Source organism: Rhinichthys klamathensis, unplaced genomic scaffold (assembly GCF_029890125.1).
Source record: "Rhinichthys klamathensis goyatoka isolate OS25496 unplaced genomic scaffold, OSU_Roscu_1.1 h1tg001256l_1, whole genome shotgun sequence".
Taxonomy (NCBI): domain Eukaryota; kingdom Metazoa; phylum Chordata; class Actinopteri; order Cypriniformes; family Leuciscidae; genus Rhinichthys; species Rhinichthys klamathensis.
The window spans coordinates 34,144-54,032 of NW_026607401.1; the positions used below are offsets into that span (position 1 = coordinate 34,144).

The 19,889-nt window shown below is 42.7% G+C and overlaps 1 protein-coding gene across 1 annotated transcript in view; it reads right to left on the reverse strand.

The window, feature by feature from the left end:
* abl1 (c-abl oncogene 1, non-receptor tyrosine kinase) overlaps window positions 1-19,889 on the reverse strand; it is a 35,726-nt gene that overhangs the window by 7,430 nt on the left and 8,407 nt on the right. The window contains exons 3-6 of the mRNA XM_056245047.1: window positions 19,074-19,369; window positions 5,925-6,197; window positions 5,343-5,427; window positions 4,222-4,399 (exon numbers count right to left, since the gene is read on the reverse strand). Coding sequence (XP_056101022.1) covers window positions 4,222-4,399; window positions 5,343-5,427; window positions 5,925-6,197; window positions 19,074-19,369 — 832 coding nt within the window. The remainder of the gene's footprint in view (window positions 1-4,221; window positions 4,400-5,342; window positions 5,428-5,924; window positions 6,198-19,073; window positions 19,370-19,889) is intronic.

Consider the following 19,889-nt stretch of genomic DNA (forward strand, 5'->3'; position numbering starts at 1 on the left):
GTTTTTAAACCACAGGCAAACGTTGAATTTTGTTCATGATATTTCAGCAACAATTAAATGTTTTGCAATAAGACTAAATGTGAATGATATCCAAGTTAGTATTTTGTTTTTTACCTTATTGGAATCGAAACCGGAATCGTTAAAATTAAAACGATACCCAACCCTAAACACAACGGCGTGTGTAGGCTGGTGTTGTCAAACGTACAGACTTCGGTACCAAGTCGATGCTGAAATTGTAAAAATGTGAGGCTTTGAGCGGAATCATAAACGCCTCTGATTGGCCGTTGTGTTCACGAGCTCATCAGAAATGTCAAGTCAAGTCAAGTAGACATGTGCCGGTATTCGGTAATGCGATAAATCGCGGTAATGAATATGCACGATATTGTTATCGCGGGGACTTCGAAATACCGTGAAAAATAATAGATCCGAATTTAGATTTTTAGAACGCGCATCAGCTTATTTTCCATCAACCGCTTAAAAAACAATGCGTATATGCTGCGCAAAACACATGTGCACTTTGATGTAAACAATCCCCACATCACATGCAGGGTTCCAGACTGCGACCAAATTGGTCGCATATGCGACCATTTTTTGAGAATGTGCGAGTTAAAATGTTATGTGGTCGTATTAGTGCGAGTGGACGCTCGAGCAACAGAACGCCGTTGCGTTGTATCAGCTGCTGCAGTCCGTAACTTATGTTCAAAATGAACGAGTAGGCTACATCATGAATCCATTTTCCAAACCGTGTTTTTGACTTATTCTGAATCACTACGGTACGCCTAAAATAAGTGTTTATATTCAGAGTATTTTATCCCGGGCTCGGCTGCAGAGTTGCCCAGTGCCTGCGTGACTCGCCATAGACATTAACGGAGAGAAGTAGCTCCGGCTACAGTGTTCTTCCGCAAGACACGTGCAGTTTATTTATTGACGAACGTAGACGTCACGCGCATTGCACACTGATGGTGAAACGCGCCAATTACGAATTCCCGAATTAAGGCATATAAAAATGGTCTCACGAAACACAGAGCCCCTTCCTCCTACGTCTTTCCAGCGGTTATATTTTCCTCTGTTGAGCGATTAATCTCATGATCGCTCGACAGTGGAAAAAGAAATTATTATAAAATGCAGAAGGTAAGAGTGTGACATTTCTGCTTTTTGTTACAACTATAAACTTTGATAACGAAAAATCTGTATCATTTATTATAATACTCTAATCTTTTAAAATGTAATGCATACATTTGAATGTTTAATGATTTTTAAAAGATAGAAAGATGATAATAGACAGATAGATAGATAGAATATGATTCAAATGTAAATAGATAGATTCTATATATTTCAAATGTAAAATGCTTACAATTACAGATTAAAATTACTGTCCAAAATCCATGAAAATCCTGAAATTTGGCAATGATAATTAATATATTAGAGGTATTTCTGCTGCAACCCAGAAAGCCTTTGCTAGCCTTGGTCCATTAAAACCACTATTCATCAGCATGCATTGATTAATCCCATGGCATGTAGCAAAAAAAAGAAGAAAAAAGGTGCGACCAAATCATATGCTGGTGCGACCAACTAGGAAAGTTGGTCGCACCAGTGCAACCAGTGGAAAAGTTAGTCTGGAGCCCTGACATGTATAAGCACTGTGTGCATGCAGTGCGCACTCTAGTCTAATGTAAACAATCCTCACGTGGAGAAGAAGCACGGCGGAAGGAGGAACGCTGCCGACTATTTATCCCCTGCATGGCTGCCAACTCTCACGCATTCAGCAGCTTGAGACTCACGCAATTGACACTTTCACACGGTCTCGCGCCACACATCCATTTTCTCACGCAGAGAAAAATCGCGGAGCAAAGAGGACACTGACACCGACAGACTAGACAGAGCAGGTTACTTTTGATATGAAAAAAATATCAGCTCTCAGGTTTTATAACGAAATTCAGACAATAAATACTGTTTTGGTGCTTGTAAATGTGACGTGACAGATCGCGCGCCTCAGATCAAGTAAACCGATCATCTGTTACTTTTCATTAAAGATACAGTACAACCCACCGAAAGGTACGTACTTTCGATCAATCAGTGTTTTTCAACCACGGAAAGAGGTCAATAAAACTGCAGGAGAACAATTATGTCACAGAACGTTACATTTACCTCAGGAAAGCCATTTAATGTTAGTTGACTATAAGAAAATAGCTATAGAGAGGAGTATTTTGCTAAATATGTGCACTATAATATTTTAATATATGTTTACTTGTCATTATATAATTGTTATTATAATGAAAATTACGGCATATTACATTTTTATATTTATATTATAATTATATTTATATTGTATGCATTATATTTAATTTCTCTCTGTATGTTTACAGCATTATGTGAGATATATTTTTTCTTGAGAAACATATAAATGCAGGCTATCTACTGTACCCTACCTAATATTTATCCAAATGAGTCAATATTGAATCAAGATTGAAATTAAATCCAAGAATTTAATTGAAATCATGAAAATTGTGTTAAGCAATAATACAAACAGTAGCCTCAGTAACCATGTAAACATTATAACATGTTGTCACTAAAAAATAAAATTAATGTTTTGACAATCACAATTACACATTGTGATGCAAGTTTTTTTTAGATACCGTATTTTCCGGACTATAAGTCGCACTTTTTTTCATACCTTGGCTGGTCCTGCGACTTATAGTCAGGTGCGACTTATATATCAAAATTACCAAGATTTACTCGTCACAGGATCGCTGACGGCCCCAGATTATTATTTGCGAGTTTTTTATGTATGTGGTATGACGTGAATGCATCATTTGCCGAAATTGGGGGTGATATTACCGTCTACAGCCACGAGAGAGCGCTCTATGCGCTTTAGACTACAGCTAGTTTTACCGCTGAAAAAATTAACTGAAAACAAACAACTGATATTAACTGAAATATTAGACTGAACGCAAACAGTGGAATAAGATCGCGGGAGCTTGGTGAAATTGCTTTACCGATAACTGTTGGACTCGCTGTCTTGCTATGTTATTTTATTTTATCCTATTCAGCCTCTCAGGTATGTTCTTTATGCTATTGTGTTGCTAACTGTTGATGTGTTACGTTAACAACATACCGGACACATATTCAGCCTGTTGTTCTTTGTGCTATTGTGTGTAGCTGAATAACTTAAATGCCTTCTGTTTTAATGAATTAAAGTCTGTTTAAATAACTTTTTCTTGGTTGGGGATTTTGTTAAATAAATTTCTAAATAAATGCGACTTATAGTCCAGTGCGACTTATATATGTTTTTTTCCTCGTCATGACGCATTTTTGGGCTGATGCGACTTATACTCCGGAGCGACTTATAGTCCGGAAAATACGGTACCCCCAATCCATCTGTTTCTCTTGTGCAATTAAAATATCGTGATAATACCGTATACCGTGATAAAAGCTCAATCAATTAATCGCAGCATGAAAATTTTATACCGGCACATGCCTAAAGTCAAGTCATCTTCATTTATATAGCGCTTTTAACAATGGAGATTGTTTCAAAGCAGCTTTACAGAGATAAACATACAATTTACGGTAACAGAGATTGTTTTGGCTTTATAGCGATTTTGAATAATGTTATTTTCAGCTAAAGTTGGTTTTGATTGATTCACTTCCAGCTAAATTATCATTTGTTATTACATTAGGGGCCACTAAGACGACAGCGTTCTCTCTAAACAGACTTTAAACGCGAACCTGTGACCTGATGGCGTTCACATGCGCATTAAAAATTTATTCTATAGTTTTATTCGTTTGAATATGTGTGCGCATATGTCTGTGATTGGCTAAAATGTCAAAATGGCCAAAATGTCTGTGATTGGCTACGATGATCAGCGCGCGGGAGTGTGTGAGCGTTTATGAAAGCACAAGTAGGACCGATCCGCTGATATACGCCTGTTTCAAACGCTCGTGTGTGTGTGTGTGTGTGTGTGTGTGTGTGTGTGTGTGTGTGTGAGCGCTCGCTGAAGAGCCTCACTGATGTATATTTACAACATGTCTTTGAAGCGCTGATCATTGTAGCCAATCACAGACATATCCGATGAGCTCGTGAACACCACGGCCAATCAGAGGCGTTTATGATTCCGCTCAAAGCCTCACATTTTCACAATTTCAGTCTCGACTTGGTACCGAAGTCCGTACTTTTGACAACACCAGTGTGGGCTTCCCATCTGGACTGCAGTTCTGGCTCACCTGTGTATGAAGTTCTTCTTCTCCAGGTACTCCATGGCGGAGGAGATCTGCGTGGCCATGTGGAGCAGCACCACGGCGTTCACCTCCTGGCGGTTGCACTCGCGCAGGTAATCCAGCAGGTTCCCGTGCGTCATGAACTCTGTGATGATATAAAAGGGAGGTTCCCGTGTGCAGACGCCTGGCATAAGAGACGAGCACAGAACATCCAGCAGTGATTGATAAGCAGCTCTCCTTCAGAATCATCAAGTCAGCTTTATTTATACAGCACTTTCTACAACACAGAGTGTTTCAGAGCAGCAGTTTACTATAGCAGAAGCACTCGCGGTTTTATTAATCTTGATTGTGTGTGTGAACTGCAGCGCTATTAGAGTCTCATGGAGTTTTGTTAAATCATACATTCAATTTCAGTTTGTTTTCCCCCAACTCGACCAGAACACGTGGAGTATACGACACTCGTAGCATCCAATCATTCTGTGACACGTTTGTGTCTTTTTAAAAAAGCTTGATATTCACTGCCATTCAATGCCATTTTAAATTCTGCATATTTGGCCCAAAAATTAAAGAAGGGCGTACGGCATTAGAACAACACCAGGGTGAGTAAATTATGACTTAATTTCCTTTTTTATGGTGACCTATCCCTTTAAGTAGCAATACTTATATCTAATTACAAATGTTTAGCAGTCTTTCCACCTCTGTGAGTTATTTGATGGAATTGTCAGCTCTAAAAGTGTTTTAATAAGGAGAGTTTAAGGCTTCGTGTCGGGGGGGAAAGAATACTGTCATAACGACTGCAATCTTCTGTTCTTATTCTGTGTTGATTCAAAGTATATGGAGTCGTGCAGTCCATTAGAGCAACTCACAAACTCACTCAAATCCAGGATCGAACAACCCTGTGAACCGGCCTTTAGAAAATCATCTGCATTTCCAAGGCATTCAACTCGGTTTACTTTGGGAGTATTCTCTATTTATTTAAAGATTATTTGGGAAGCACTTCATATGTTACATTACAGGATCACAGCGTAATGCAGGACACATGAAGAGAGGCGGGCCTTGAGCGCGATCAGACGTTTAGCTCTGTAAACCTGTCGAGTCGGACAGTGTGAAGCCCGGTAAACACTCACCTAACAGCTGCACCAGGTTCGGGTGTTTGATTTCTTTCATGACCGCAGCTTCTTTTAAAAACTCTTCCACTTCCATCGTGTCTTCCTGCACAAGAGGGAGAAACAAACAATTCACACTCAACTTGATTCTATCGAACCCTGGTGCGCTCGTGTGCATCTTAGGTCATCGCACACGTGCACGGCGCATGACAGAAAACAGAACGTGGGTCAATATATTGTGTTTTTTATTAATTTGGTGCTATTATGCGCAGCTGAGTGAACAACATAGGTTGTGTGTGTGTGTGTGTCGCATAAGGAGACAGTGGATTTCCATTAATTATTTGCCACGCGCTATAGGGAATACATTGCAGGCTCACTCTAATTGAGTCGCGATTGATCGTTTCACAGCGCTAAAAGCATACAAAGAAATTTTAATTTTAATTTTAATGACATTTTGAAATGCACTGATCTGTCACCCGGTGGAAGCTCGTCAAATTACATGTCAACATGGACTTAAAAAAAAAGAATGACTAAAACTACAGCAGGACAAAGCAAACCCGAGCCGAGGACGTTAGCGGAGCAGACGCAGTGTGTGTCACTGACCTTTAGTGTCTTGACGGCCACAGTGAGGCTGTACTTCTTCCACACGCCCTCGTACACCTCTCCATACTGCCCTCCGCCCAGCTTGTGCTTCATCGTGATGTCCGTGCGCTCCATCTCCCACTTGTCATAGTTGGGCGACACGCCGTAGATGGTGGGCTTGTTGCGCTTGGGAGCCGGGTAATGCAGCGTCGTGATGAGGCCGTCCGCCACCGTGGAGTGATGATGGACCAGCTCTGCCAGCGTGTTGAAGCGGCTCTCGGACGACACGTACAGCTGGAGAGACACGAGAGCGTGAGATGCTCAACCCTGCTCTGAACACACCAGTTAGACAAGCACAATGTGGGAATGCTTGAGGTCAGGAATCCGATACTTGTTATAAAATTAAAATTTCGATTCCTCGTATCGATTCCTCTGTGAGCGTCTCAATATGAGTGTGAAGCGTTGGAGCGCGAGAGACTCTGTGTTCTGTCCTCGTGTGTATCAGTGTATCGGACCCGTGCGGCTCTTAAAAGGGACAGCACTGATATTCCTGCCGTCTCTATAATAACACTAATCACACAACAGAAGACTGAGAACACTCACTCGCTCTAGACTGGATATCTATAACTATATTTCTAATTAGAGCCCGACCGATATATCGGCCGATATTAGGCATTTTCCTAACTATCGGTATCTGCATTTATAATGGCCGGTAAATTAAATTTTTTTTAAAAATGCGGGTGCGGGGATTCATGTAAGCAGAGTGCGAATTACCCCACCATAATTGGGGGGTACTGCTCCTTCCCTCATTTTTGAAAACACTCTTATCTGAATAATTTTATGTACCTTTATAAAAGGGCAGTTTTCCTTAATTTTATTTAATGTATGCTCTAAATTTCATTTCAAATTCTTACATTTTATTAATAGGCTACATTCAATTAAAATAATAAGACAGCCTAGCGGCCAATCAAATTAAATAATTTACATTGAAAAATTATAACTGTATTAAATGAGATTATTTTAAATATTTTTTGAATAATATAAGGAATGTTGAAAAGAATGATACTTTGAAACTAAACCGCCAGTAGGAGGCGGCAGGCGGCCGTCTTAGTGAGCGATTCATTGAGTCATTCATTTAAACGATTCGTTCAAACGGCTGATTTACTCAGAATGAGGCGGTTTAATAATGGGTAATTGAATCTTTGACTGAGCGATTAGTTCAAAACGCTGAATTATTCAGTAATGAATAATGGATGAGTGTTGCTGTGAGATGCGCTGGTTCTGTTGTTTGGAACTATTTTCGCTGCTGAAACAGAACAAAAACAGTCATTGCGTCTAAAAATGTAAGTAACTTAATTTGAACTATTTTACTTGTTTATCGAACTGTTATGAAATCAATATCTCGGTTTCAATCGTGATGGCATTCAGGAAAACAGCACTCTGGTCGTGTGTAGCCTGCTATTGTTTCTTAACTATAAATTAATGTTATAAATAACTGCGCGAGCCGCAACAGCGCAACTTTGTCCGTACATTAGCAGGAGCACAACAACAACAACTCACTCGGCTGGCTGCCCTTCTCTATCTCCACGGTGGTTAAAAATGGTACGGTCCACAATAGGGGTGTTCGCTGAAATCGCTTTACATTAAAATGTTCCTACAGTTAAAATAGGAGTTGACTTGTATTGTAACTGTAATTATATTTTTTCACAATATCAGAAAAATTATCTGACCCCCCCAAAACTGATATTTCTGTCCCTTTGGGGGTACTGGGTCTTCATTGGGGGGTATAGTACACTATAGTACACTTTTTGATTGCTAAAAAATGTACACCATGTATCCGTAACACACCCGCTCCGCAACACTAGCAGTTTCTAAAGTGTTGCGGAGCGGGTGTGTTACGGATACATGGTGTACATTTTTTAGCAATCAAAAAGTGTGTCTAATTAATTGAAATAATGTATTATGAATCATTAAACTTATACAACATTTAAAAAAAAAAATGCAAATAAATTTCACTATCTCTGTGTTGTGTTTTTTCTGGTAATAAAATGAAGACATAAAACACAAATTTGATCCTTTATCATCAATTTTAATCATATGAAATTAAATAAACTTTTTGTCAAATAACGTGCTGCACAATGAGCTTTACTGTTAAAATTAAAACATGGATTATTCCTTAAATTCAGTTTTGATGTTACTTTATTTGGATTAGTGTTAGTATTATTACATTGGGACATATCTAAATTCTACTGTACAACGGTAATATATTTCTGTCAAGTTAAACCGAACTTTTATTTTGACGGGTTGCCGTGAAGACCTTTTGAGTTTGTGTGTTTATGTCATGATGAGCGTTTTTCTCAAATGAAGCGGTTAAATGATCACGAAGTGACTTTCGGAGTGGAGAGGAAGTTCATGCATTTGTGTCTTCATATAGGCAAAAAAAACAGCGCAAGCGTCACACGTGCTTCAGTGTGTGTGTGTGTGTGTGTGTGTGTGGTAAATGAAACCACACACACACGGTTCGGCTGCACCATTCATTCACACAGAACAAGCAGGATTCGCATTTAAATCGTCTTTCTGGTTTAATATCCACACACACTTGTCTACATCGCGATTTGATTTCAAGTGTACTGAACTGCTTTCTATTTATTCCTCAAAAGATTTACAAATTCCGTGAAATTCCGGGTAAATTCCTTTTTTATGACTGGATTTCGTAAGCATTTTAGGGGGGGCGGGGGGTCGTTTTGGGGGGGCGGGTCGCCCCCCTAAAACAATGGTAGGGGAAACACTAAATATAGCAAGGAGACATTTTAATTGTTTATTAATAAACAAGTGTTTTCAGTCAGTGTCGCTGCAAAGTTTACGACGCTGGCTCGCGATCTTCAGTGAACACGCCAGAGAGAAATGCACATTTCATACGGATTACAGCAGAGAGCTGTCTGTCTTTCGTTTTGAATTGTTCTTATTAAAAGTAGACATTTCAATATATATATATATTTCTCAGGTCTATACGCTGAGTTTCGGTTCATTTATGAGACGAGTTCACGCGCCGGCGCCTCCGTGTCGAGATTATCTATTGTCCGCTATATTTACTTCTTATTTATTAAATGCAGGCAATCGGTTGATGAAACATTGATTACAATTAATACAAAACGAAATTCACTTTAATGAAAGGGTTTGTGCTTTCTGTTTGAGCGAGGTCTCAGCAGTTTTAAAGCACTTTAGTGCCGCTTTCAGAGCTTGTCACGTCCGTAACATTGTTTTTTCCTCATAAATGCGAACACGAAAAATAAAATAAAATGAATATTTTATGTTCTGTTGAGAGCCAACCCTTCTTCATCCGGTGGGTAGTAGACTATTACTTTTGATTTGCGCAGTGTAATTCACAGAATGGATTTCTCTGCTGCCAGCCTCTGTCACGTATTGTGTGAGCTTGTGATGACTAGGGAAAGCGCGCAGCCTAGAAGTCCTGATTATATTGTCTGCTATATTTACTTCTTATTTATTAAATCCAGGCAATTGGTTGATGAATCATTGATTAAAATGCGTTGCGCGAGCGACAGATCTCCGACAGTAAACTGATGGCCCATTCTGCTTTGTAACGGGCGCTTTCTGCTTTGTAACGGGCGCTTTTTCGCGTCTAACAGCTGTTGCGACGCGAGCAGTAACGCCCGCGTCCGGTGTAGACAGTGTTAAAGCTCATTCTGCCTAACGCTACGCTACACAAGCAATACTTTATATAATTATAACACTATGTTTCACGTTTAGCACTACATTTTGCTTACTACTTATTTAAAAATAGTATAAAGTACTGTACATATGTAATTAAAAACGTTTTCATTATGATATTATTAATTTTACTTTAGTAAAAAGATCTGAGTTCTTCCTCCACTGGTAGAGATTAGAGGAATTAAGACTAAAAATAGAAGATAATAAGGTTTTGTCAGTGACACTTTTGATATATTTATTGATACAAGTTATCTCAGAGACGAGCTCCTGAAACTTTTTAACAGCTGCCTTGTTCATGAGTGTGTACCTCAGGACTTCAAGGATGCACTGATTGTCACAATCTACAAGAGAAAGGGAGACCGAGCAGACTGTGGAAATTACAGAGGCATTTCCTTGTTAGCCATAACAGGCAAAGCTCTGGCTAAAATTATACTCAGTCGGCTCAAAAACATCGCCGAGCAAGTCCTACCAGAGAGTCAATGCGGCTTTAGGTCGGGAAGATCTACCACTGACATGATTTTTACTCTACGGCAGCTACAGGAGAAAGCAGTGGAGCAACATCAGTCTCTCTTTGTGGTGTTCGTAGACTTTTCAAAGGCTTTCGACACGGTCGACCGAAGAACTCTTTGGAAAGTCTTACAGATCTATGGATGCCCCGAGAAGCTTGTCAACATCATCAAGCAGTTTCACATAGGGATGAAAGGACAAGTTTTCATTGGTGGGGAACCCAGTGAAGCCTTTGAAGTTAACCATGGTGTGAAACAGGGATGCGTGCTTGCACCGACGCTTTTTTCGCTATATCTCACAGCTGTGCTAGATTCAATGGGCCTTGATCTGCACAAGGGGATCTTTATTCGCACTAGGACAGACGGCAAGCTTTTCAACTTAGCCCGACTTAGAGCAACCACCAAGACCAGAGAACTATGCATCCGGGAGCTGCTCTATGCAGATGACTCTGCTCTCGTGGCTAACAACGCTGAGGACATGCAACATATAGTAAACCGGTTTTCGTGGGCAGCAGATTTGTTCGGACTGAACATTAACATCTCTAAGACCGAACTTTTGTATCAACCACCCCCAATGGGTTCCAACAATATGAGAGAGCCACAGCCAGTGATGGTACATGGAGAGCCCCTGAAATCTGTCAAGGCCTTCACATACCTTGGCAGTACAGTGACCTACACAAACTCCTCAGATCTGGAAGTTGAGAGGAGAATTCAGTCTGCTACCAAGGCTTTTGGCTCTCTCGAGAAGCGCCTTTGGAGCTGTCACGACATCTCGTACAGCACAAAAGTGAAAGTCTACAATGCTGCTGTACTTCCTTGCTTGCTCTATGCCACCGAGTGTTTAACGCTCTACAGCAGACAGATCAAAATACTCACACGAGTTCAGCTACGTCATCTACGTGCCATTTTACACATCAGATGGCAGGATCGAATCGCAGATGTAGAGGTAATCCAACGAGCTGGCTCTGTCAGTGTTGAAGCCCTTATTACATCATCACAACTGCGATGGGCTGGACATGTGCGCCGGATGAGTGACAGCCGACTGCCCAAAGCAGTTTTTTACGCAGAGTTAAAAGAAGGCAAAAGAAGCCGTGGTGGTCAAAAACTGCGTTTTAAAGATGCCCTAAAAAGACATATGAGGAACACCGGGATCTCCCCGGAAAGCTGGGAGGAACAGGCCCTGCATCGTGAGAAATGGCAGCGTGGATTGAAAACAGCCGTCGCAGCTGTTGAGAAAAGGCGTCAGAAAGACTACGAGAAAGCCCATGAGAGGCGGCACTATTCCATTGCAGCAAAAGACTTTGTCTGTAGCAAATGCCATCGCTGCTGTAGATCGAGAGCAGGCCTTCTAGCCCACATGAGAGCCTGCCTACAATAGCCTCTAATCCAGACAGTCATCGTCGATATACGACGGACTGCCGATGATGATGATGATGATACAAGTTATGTTTTATATAAAGTGACTAAATTAAAAGACAAAGTCTTTAGTGAAGATTATGCAACAGTATTTATAATATAATATAATATAACATGCAATGCAAAGTAGTTTGGTTACAGGCTCAACTGTATAATTCTCATTCTATCATCACCCTGTCTCCATTACATATCTGTGTCACACAAGTGTTTGATCACCACATTTGAGTGATCATTGCAAAACGTGTATATATTTATTCTGTTTAAACTGTGTATTCATACTTTTTCTGTGTATTCTATAGTTTATACTGGTCATGACAAGATGGCGCCGTTATGTCTGGCACGCCGTCTGTCGCTCTCTCAAGTTCTTTCGACCTTAGTGCTTTTATGCATGTCTTTTTTAATCACTGGCTGTAAAATGGTGTTGACATACGATCGTCAAACACTTATGAACATCCGAGCGGCTGCTGAAACTACCAGGTGTGACATTTGCTTGCCTCGTCCCTCTCCTTTGCCTACCTACACTTATCCTCCAGTGTACCAATGTTGGCGTCCTGCTGACTTGCCCTGGAAAAGGAGGTGTCATCGAAAACGGAGAAAACGCGGAAAGCGTGGTGGAGTTGCTGCTCGGCTTAGATCTCCTGCGTGGTCGCCCTCGACTATGCCAAACCGGCCTGGGGGGATCCGTGAACGGCGCGTTCGCCGGCGCCCGCTGACTACGGGTGCATGGCTGCCGTGTGCTGAAAGCCTGTCTCCCCTGTCTATATGGCTGAGGATGCCCCGCGAACGCCGTGCTCTTTGGCGTCCGCTGGATGCATCGTATCGATGGCTTCGACCCGTGGTTCCCAGCATTCTCTCCACGTCTCCGCGCCGCCTTTCTCCCCATCTTCGCTGTCGTGGAGTGAATACCGCTAATCTTAGACCGCTGCAGAGATCAATGCAGCCCCAGGAGGAAATGCCGATGCTTAACATGGCTTTGATCAACGCGCGCTCTCTGGTAAACAAGACATTTATTTTAAACGACTTTTTTACTTTGCACGCCCTGGATATTTTATGCATTACAGAAACTTGGGATTAAATCTGGAGATTTAAGTCCATTCACTGAACTGGTGCCACAGGACTGTAATTTTCTTAACACCCCTCGAGTATCTGGCCGTGGTGGGGGGTTAGCGACAGTGTTCAAAAACAGTTACCGCTGTCGTTGTTTGCCAATTAGGACTCGCAGAAGTTTTGAAGCTCAGCTGTTTCAACTTTCTCTGGTAAATCCGGTGGTTTTTGTTATCATATATCGGCCTCCCCATGCAAATAAGGATTTTATCAATGAATTTTCGGAATTTATGGGGGAAATTGTCACTAGTTATGATAGAATCTTAATTCTTGGGGACTTCAATATTCATGTGTGCTGTGACTCTAAGCCTCTCTCAAAAGACTTTCTTAGCCTACTCGACTCTTTTGATCTTGTGCAATGGGTGTCTGGACCAACTCATGTTCAGGGACATACTTTGGACTTGGTTTTAACTCGTGGTCTATCAGTGTTGAACATCAAAATTGGCGAGCCTGGCTTATCTGACCATCTGCCCATATTGTTTTCTGTGCCATTTGATGGAACTACTGATGATCATTCTCCACCACCACGTTGGACTCGAATCTTCACCGATCGTTCAGTTGATGAATTTTCCTCCAAATATGTACAATTAAGTACTGTTCAGGAAACGGACCTTTCCCTATGTCACTTAGATGCTGATGAACATCTAAGTGTTTTCAACACTACTTGTTTTAATATCTTAAATTCCATTGCACCTTTAAAAGTGAAAAAACACAAGCATAATTCAATACCTTGGCATAATGATATCACTCGTTCTCTCAGACAGAGCTGTCGAAGGGCAGAACGTAAATGGAAAAAAGACAAATTACAAGTTTCATATGAAATTTTAAGGGATTCTCTTTCTGCTTTTCAACGAGCTGCTAAGGCTGCAAAGAGTAAATACCTCTCAGAATTAATTTTGCGGAATAGCCATAAGCCAAATATTCTATTCTCCACTATCGAGTCTGTTCTCCATCCAAATGTTAATCCTTTTCCCGAAGCATCTGTGTCTTTATGTGAGGACTTTGCAACACATTTTAACGAAAAGATCTCCAAAATTACATCTACAATGCTTATTTCAACGTATAAACTGTCTGATGTTCCATTCTCGTCTCTTCCACTTGGTCTGTCTTTGAGCCTGTTAATTTGAATACTCTATTCGAGACTATGTCTCGTTTGAAACCCACTATGTGCCCAAACGATGTTATTCCATCACGTTTTCTTATGCAAGTTATTGAGACTGTTGGCTTTGATTTGTTGTCTGTAATTAACAAATGTCTCCGTACTGGGATTGTACCTTTCGATTTCAAACATGCCACAGTGCGGCCTCATCTTAAAAAACCATGTTTGGACTCCACATTGCCGGCAAACTTTCGTCCTATTTCAAATTTACCTTTTCTCTCAAAAATTCTAGAGAAAGTTGTTTTAAATCAACTTCAGTCTTATCTGACTTTAAATTCTATTAATGAAAAATTTCAATCTGGTTTTAAATCCTGTCACAGTACTGAGTCAGCTCTTTTAAGAGTTTTAAATGATATCATGTTAACTACTGACTCCGGGCAGTCTATGGCTCTGGTTCTGTTAGACCTCAGTTCTGCCTTTGATCTAATCAACCATGATATTCTTATATCACGTCTTGAAACATGTGTTGGACTTCGTGGCACAGTATTACAGTGGTTTCGGTTATATCTGTCTGACAGGAGGTACGTTGTCAATATTGGACACCATTCATCTTCTGAAATATCTTTAAATTCAGGTGTTCCTCAGGGTTCAATTTTGGGTCCTGTATTGTTTTCCCTTTATATGCTTCCACTAGGGTCTATTTTTAACAAGTATGGGGTCTCTTTCCATTTGTACGCAGATGACACCCAAATGTATATCCCTATGAAGCGGGATAACAAGCAGGCCCTAAAGCCCATTATGGACTGTTTGGAAGAACTAAAACACTGGCTTGCAACTAACTTCATGAGTATTAATGAGAGCAAAACTGAACTTATTGTGTTTGGTTCAAATGAGCACTATGTACATCAGTGGTCACCAACCTTATCAAGCCTAAGATCACATCCCAAGTCCAAATGTAAACCAAGATCTACCACTTGCAGACAATTATGAAAAAACAAGGCCACAATGTAGTTCTACTTTGACATTCTTTGTTGCCTGTTAGTCACTAGCAAAATATTTATTTAACTATACAAATAGTATATAACTATACAAACTGTCAACTATAATTCAACATTTTCAACAGTAATAAAACATTGTTAAGTATATATCCACAGGCTTATTACTCATATATAAACACAATAATCAGTCAATTACAGGCCTAAGCCAATAATGTACTGTTTCATTTTCCCTTTTAAAACATAGGCTATTTCAAATCAAAATGGTAAGTGCAACTAGCATACAAAATATTATGACAACAGTCATCCTTCAATTCTTCAAAAATATTTTCACACAAATTACAGACCTACTACTATTCATTACCTCAATAATCAATCAATTACAGGCCTAAAACAGTCATGTACAGCACTTCTCTTTCCCTTTTCCAACAACATAAAACACAGATCTCCTTTTAACAATAGCCAATAAAGGGTTTTTCCCGGCTCTAAATGAGGCGGAGGTGGTAAAATCGTAACACTAGGGGGGTCCGGGGGCTTGCCCCCCCGGGAGAAAAATTTGTATATTTTAAAGATAAATTCATTAATCTGGTGCACTTTGAGTCACTCGAATCTGTTGTTAAAAATTAAAAATAATCCACCTGCCAACCACCCATATTCTTTGATTTAGATATCTGCATCTGATCATCACATTACAATTATTCAATTAAGCGTGATAATATGGTAACATATCACACTGAAGTAGGCTGATTTAAAATTAACATTTATTTAAATTAAAAGTTCTTCTTTTGGCAAAATTACATTTCCTTTATAGCCTAAACAGAGGCTTTAGCCTACTCCCTTTAAACTTAAATTGTCAATGTTTCATTTTTGAAAACACTCTTATCGGAATAATTTTTTGTACCTTTATAAAGGGCATTTTCCCCCTAATTTTATTTCATGTAGGCCTACTGGTATGCTCTAAATTTCATTTCGACAAGGCTGTTACCAAACAAATTAAATAATTTACATTGAAAAATTATAACTGTATTAAATGAGATCATGAGATTGTTTTGAATATTTTTTGAATATACAAATAAGGAATGTTGAAAAGAATGATACTTTGAAACTAAACCGCCAGTAGGAGGCGGCAGGCGGCCGTCTTAATGAGCGAGTCATTGAGTCATTCATTCAAACGATTCGTTCAAACGGCTGATTGATTCAGAATGAGGCGGTTTAATAATGGGTAACGTTAATTGAATCTTTGACTCGAGCGATTAGGTCAAAACGCTGAATCATTCAGTGATGAATAATGGATGAGTGTTGCTGTGAGATGCGCTGGTTCTGTTGTTTGGAACTATTTTCGCTGCTGAAACAGAACAAAAACAGTAATTGCGTCTAAAAATGTAAGTAACTTAATTTTAACTATTTGTTTATTGAACTGTTATGAAATCAATATCTTGGTTTCAATCGTGCTTGCATTCAGGAAAACAGCACTCTGGTCGTGTGTAGTCTATAACGTTATATTGTTTCTTAACTATAAATTTGACGGAGGCGGCCGCCTCATAATTGTCTATGCAGGAAAACCCCTGCAGATTTCAATATAGCAATAGCCTACTCCCTCACCGTTGTGCCATCGTTTCGTTAGCTTGCGTATCGTTAGCTTGAAGAGCTTGATGTGAGCGTAGTGTGAAGTGGCTGAGCTGGTTAAAGCGTGAAGCCTTGTTTATACTCGACGCGTCCGCATGAGCCAAAAATGACGTGATTGTAACGGCGCGCGCGCCTCTGCATCCCCTAGACACGATTTACTACACACAGTAGGCTCACACATGGTGCATTTTTAATTAATAAATAATAAGGAATACAAATATTGGTGTTTTTTCTCTGATTTTGAAAACTCTTCGCGATCGACTTAAAATGCTTCCAAGATCGACTTGTCGATCGCGATCGACGGGTTGGTGACTCCTGATGTACATGATCTTGAACTTGCATCTTTGTCACCTTATACTACCACATGTGTCAGAAACTTAGGTGTCTGGCTTGATAATAATCTTCACACACACACACACACACACACACACACTCTCACCTTGCCTTCGGAGGCGGTGTTGATACGGTAGTGGTAGACGCGGCCATCACAGCGCAGCGATATGGACCTCACACACACACACACACACACACACACTCTCACCTTGCCGTCGGAGGCGGTGTTGATACGGTAGTGGTAGACGCGGCCCTCGTAGCGCAGCGATATGGACCTCACACACACACACACACACACACTCTCACCTTGCCTTCGGAGGCGGTGTTGATACGGTAGTGGTAGACGCGGCCATCACAGCGCAGCGATATGGACCTCACACACACACACACACACACACACACTCTCACCTTGCCGTCGGAGGCGGTGTTGATACGGTAGTGGTAGACGCGGCCCTCGTAGCGCAGCGATATGGACCTCACACACACACACACACACACACACTCTCACCTTGCCTTCGGAGGCGGTGTTGATACGGTAGTGGTAGACGCGGCCATCACAGCGCAGCGATATGGACCTCACACACACACATGCACACACACACTCTCACCTTGCCGTCGGAGGCGGTGTTGATACGGTAGTGGTAGACGCGGCCCTCGTAGCGCAGCGATATGGACCTCACACACACACACACACACACACACTCTCACCTTGCCGTCGGAGGCGGTGTTGATACGGTAGTGGTAGACGCGGCCCTCGTAGCGCAGCGATATGGACCTCACACACACACACACACTCTCACCTTGCCGTCGGAGGCGGTGTTGATACGGTAGTGGTAGACGCGGCCCTCGTAGCGCAGCGATATGGACCTCACACACACACACACACTCTCACCTTGCCGTCGGAGGCGGTGTTGATACGGTAGTGGTAGACGCGGCCCTCGTAGTGCAGCGATATGGACCTCACACACACACACACACACACACACACACACACTCTCACCTTGCCGTCGGAGGCGGTGTTGATACGGTAGTGGTAGACGCGGCCCTCGTAGTGCAGCGATATGGACCTCACACACACACACACACTCTCACCTTGCCGTCGGAGGCGGTGTTGATACGGTAGTGGTAGACGCGGCCCTCGTAGTGCAGCGATATGGACCTCACACACACACACACACACACACACACACACACACACACACACACACTCTCACCTTGCCGTCGGAGGCGGTGTTGATACGGTAGTGGTAGACGCGGCCCTCGTAGCGCAGCGATATGGACCTCACACACACACACACACACACACACTCTCACCTTGCCGTCGGAGGCGGTGTTGATACGGTAATGGTAGACGCGGCCCTCGTAGCGCAGCGATATGGACCTCACACACACACACACACACACACACACACTCTCACCTTGCCGTCGGAGGCGGTGTTGATACGGTAGTGGTAGACGCGGCCCTCGTAGCGCAGCGATATGGACCTCACACACACACACACACACACACACACACTCTCACCTTGCCGTCGGAGGCGGTGTTGATACGGTAATGGTAGACGCGGCCCTCGTAGCGCAGCGATATGGACCTCACACACACACACACACACACACTCTCTCACCTTGCCGTCGGAGGCGGTGTTGATACGGTAGTGGTAGACGCGGCCCTCGTAGCGCAGCGATATGGACCTCACACACACACACACACACACACTCTCTCACCTTGCCGTCGGAGGCGGTGTTGATACGGTAGTGGTAGACGCGGCCCTCGTAGTGCAGCGATATGGACCTCACACACACACACACACACACACACACACACTCTCACCTTGCCGTCGGAGGCGGTGTTGATACGGTAGTGGTAGACGCGGCCCTCGTAGCGCAGCGATATGGACCTCACACACACACACACACACTCTCACCTTGCCGTCGGAGGCGGTGTTGATACGGTAGTGGTAGACGCGGCCCTCGTAGCGCAGCGATATGGACCTCACACACACACACACACACACACTCTCACCTTGCCGTCGGAGGCGGTGTTGATACGGTAGTGGTAGACGCGGCCCTCGTAGCGCAGCGATATGGACCTCACACACACACACACACACACACACACACACACACACACTCTCACCTTGCCGTCGGAGGCGGTGTTGATACGGTAGTGGTAGACGCGGCCCTCGTAGCGCAGCGATATGGACCTCACACACACACACACACACACACACACACACACACACACTCTCACCTTGCCGTCGGAGGCGGTGTTGATACGGTAGTGGTAGACGCGGCCCTCGTAGCGCAGCGATATGGACCTCACACACACACACACACACACACACACACACACACACACTCTCACCTTGCCGTCGGAGGCGGTGTTGATACGGTAGTGGTAGACGCGGCCCTCGTAGCGCAGCGATATGGAGCGCTGGCCGGGGCTGCTCTCGCTCTCGCGCACCAGGAAGCTGCCGTTGATGCCGCTGCTGAGCAGGTACTCGGCGGCGTTGCGCGACACGGGCCCATGGTACCAGCTGTGCTTCTCCAGGCTGTTCACCGGCGTGATGTAGTTGCCCGGCACCCAGCCCTGCCCGTTCTTCGTCTGCGCCTCACACCACTCGCCATTGTGATTGTATCCCAGAACCCTCAGCTTCTCTCCTGGTTATAGACACGTTACAGTCAGTCACTCAATGCATTGGGCCGGCTCTACCACATCACATGTCAGGGTCTATTGCAGTGTTGTCAAAAGTACGGACTTCGGTACCAAGTCGAGACTGAAATTGTAAAAATGTGAGGCTTTGAGCGGAATCATAAACGCCTCTGATTGGCCGTGGTGTTCACGAGCTCATCGGATATGTCTGTGATTGGCTACAATGATCAGCGCTTCAAAGACATGTTGTAAATATACATCAGTGAGTCTCCTCAGCAAGCGCTCACACACACACACACACACACACACACACACGAGCGTTTGAAACAGGCGTATATCAGCGGATCGGTCCTGCTTGTGCTTTCATAAACGCTCACACACTCCCGTGCGCTGATCATCGTAGCCAATCACAGACATATCCGATGAGCTCGTGAACACCACGGCCAATCAGAGGCGTTTATGATTCCGCTCAAAGCCTCACATTTTTACAATTTCAGCATCGACTTGGTACCGAAGTCCGTACGTTTG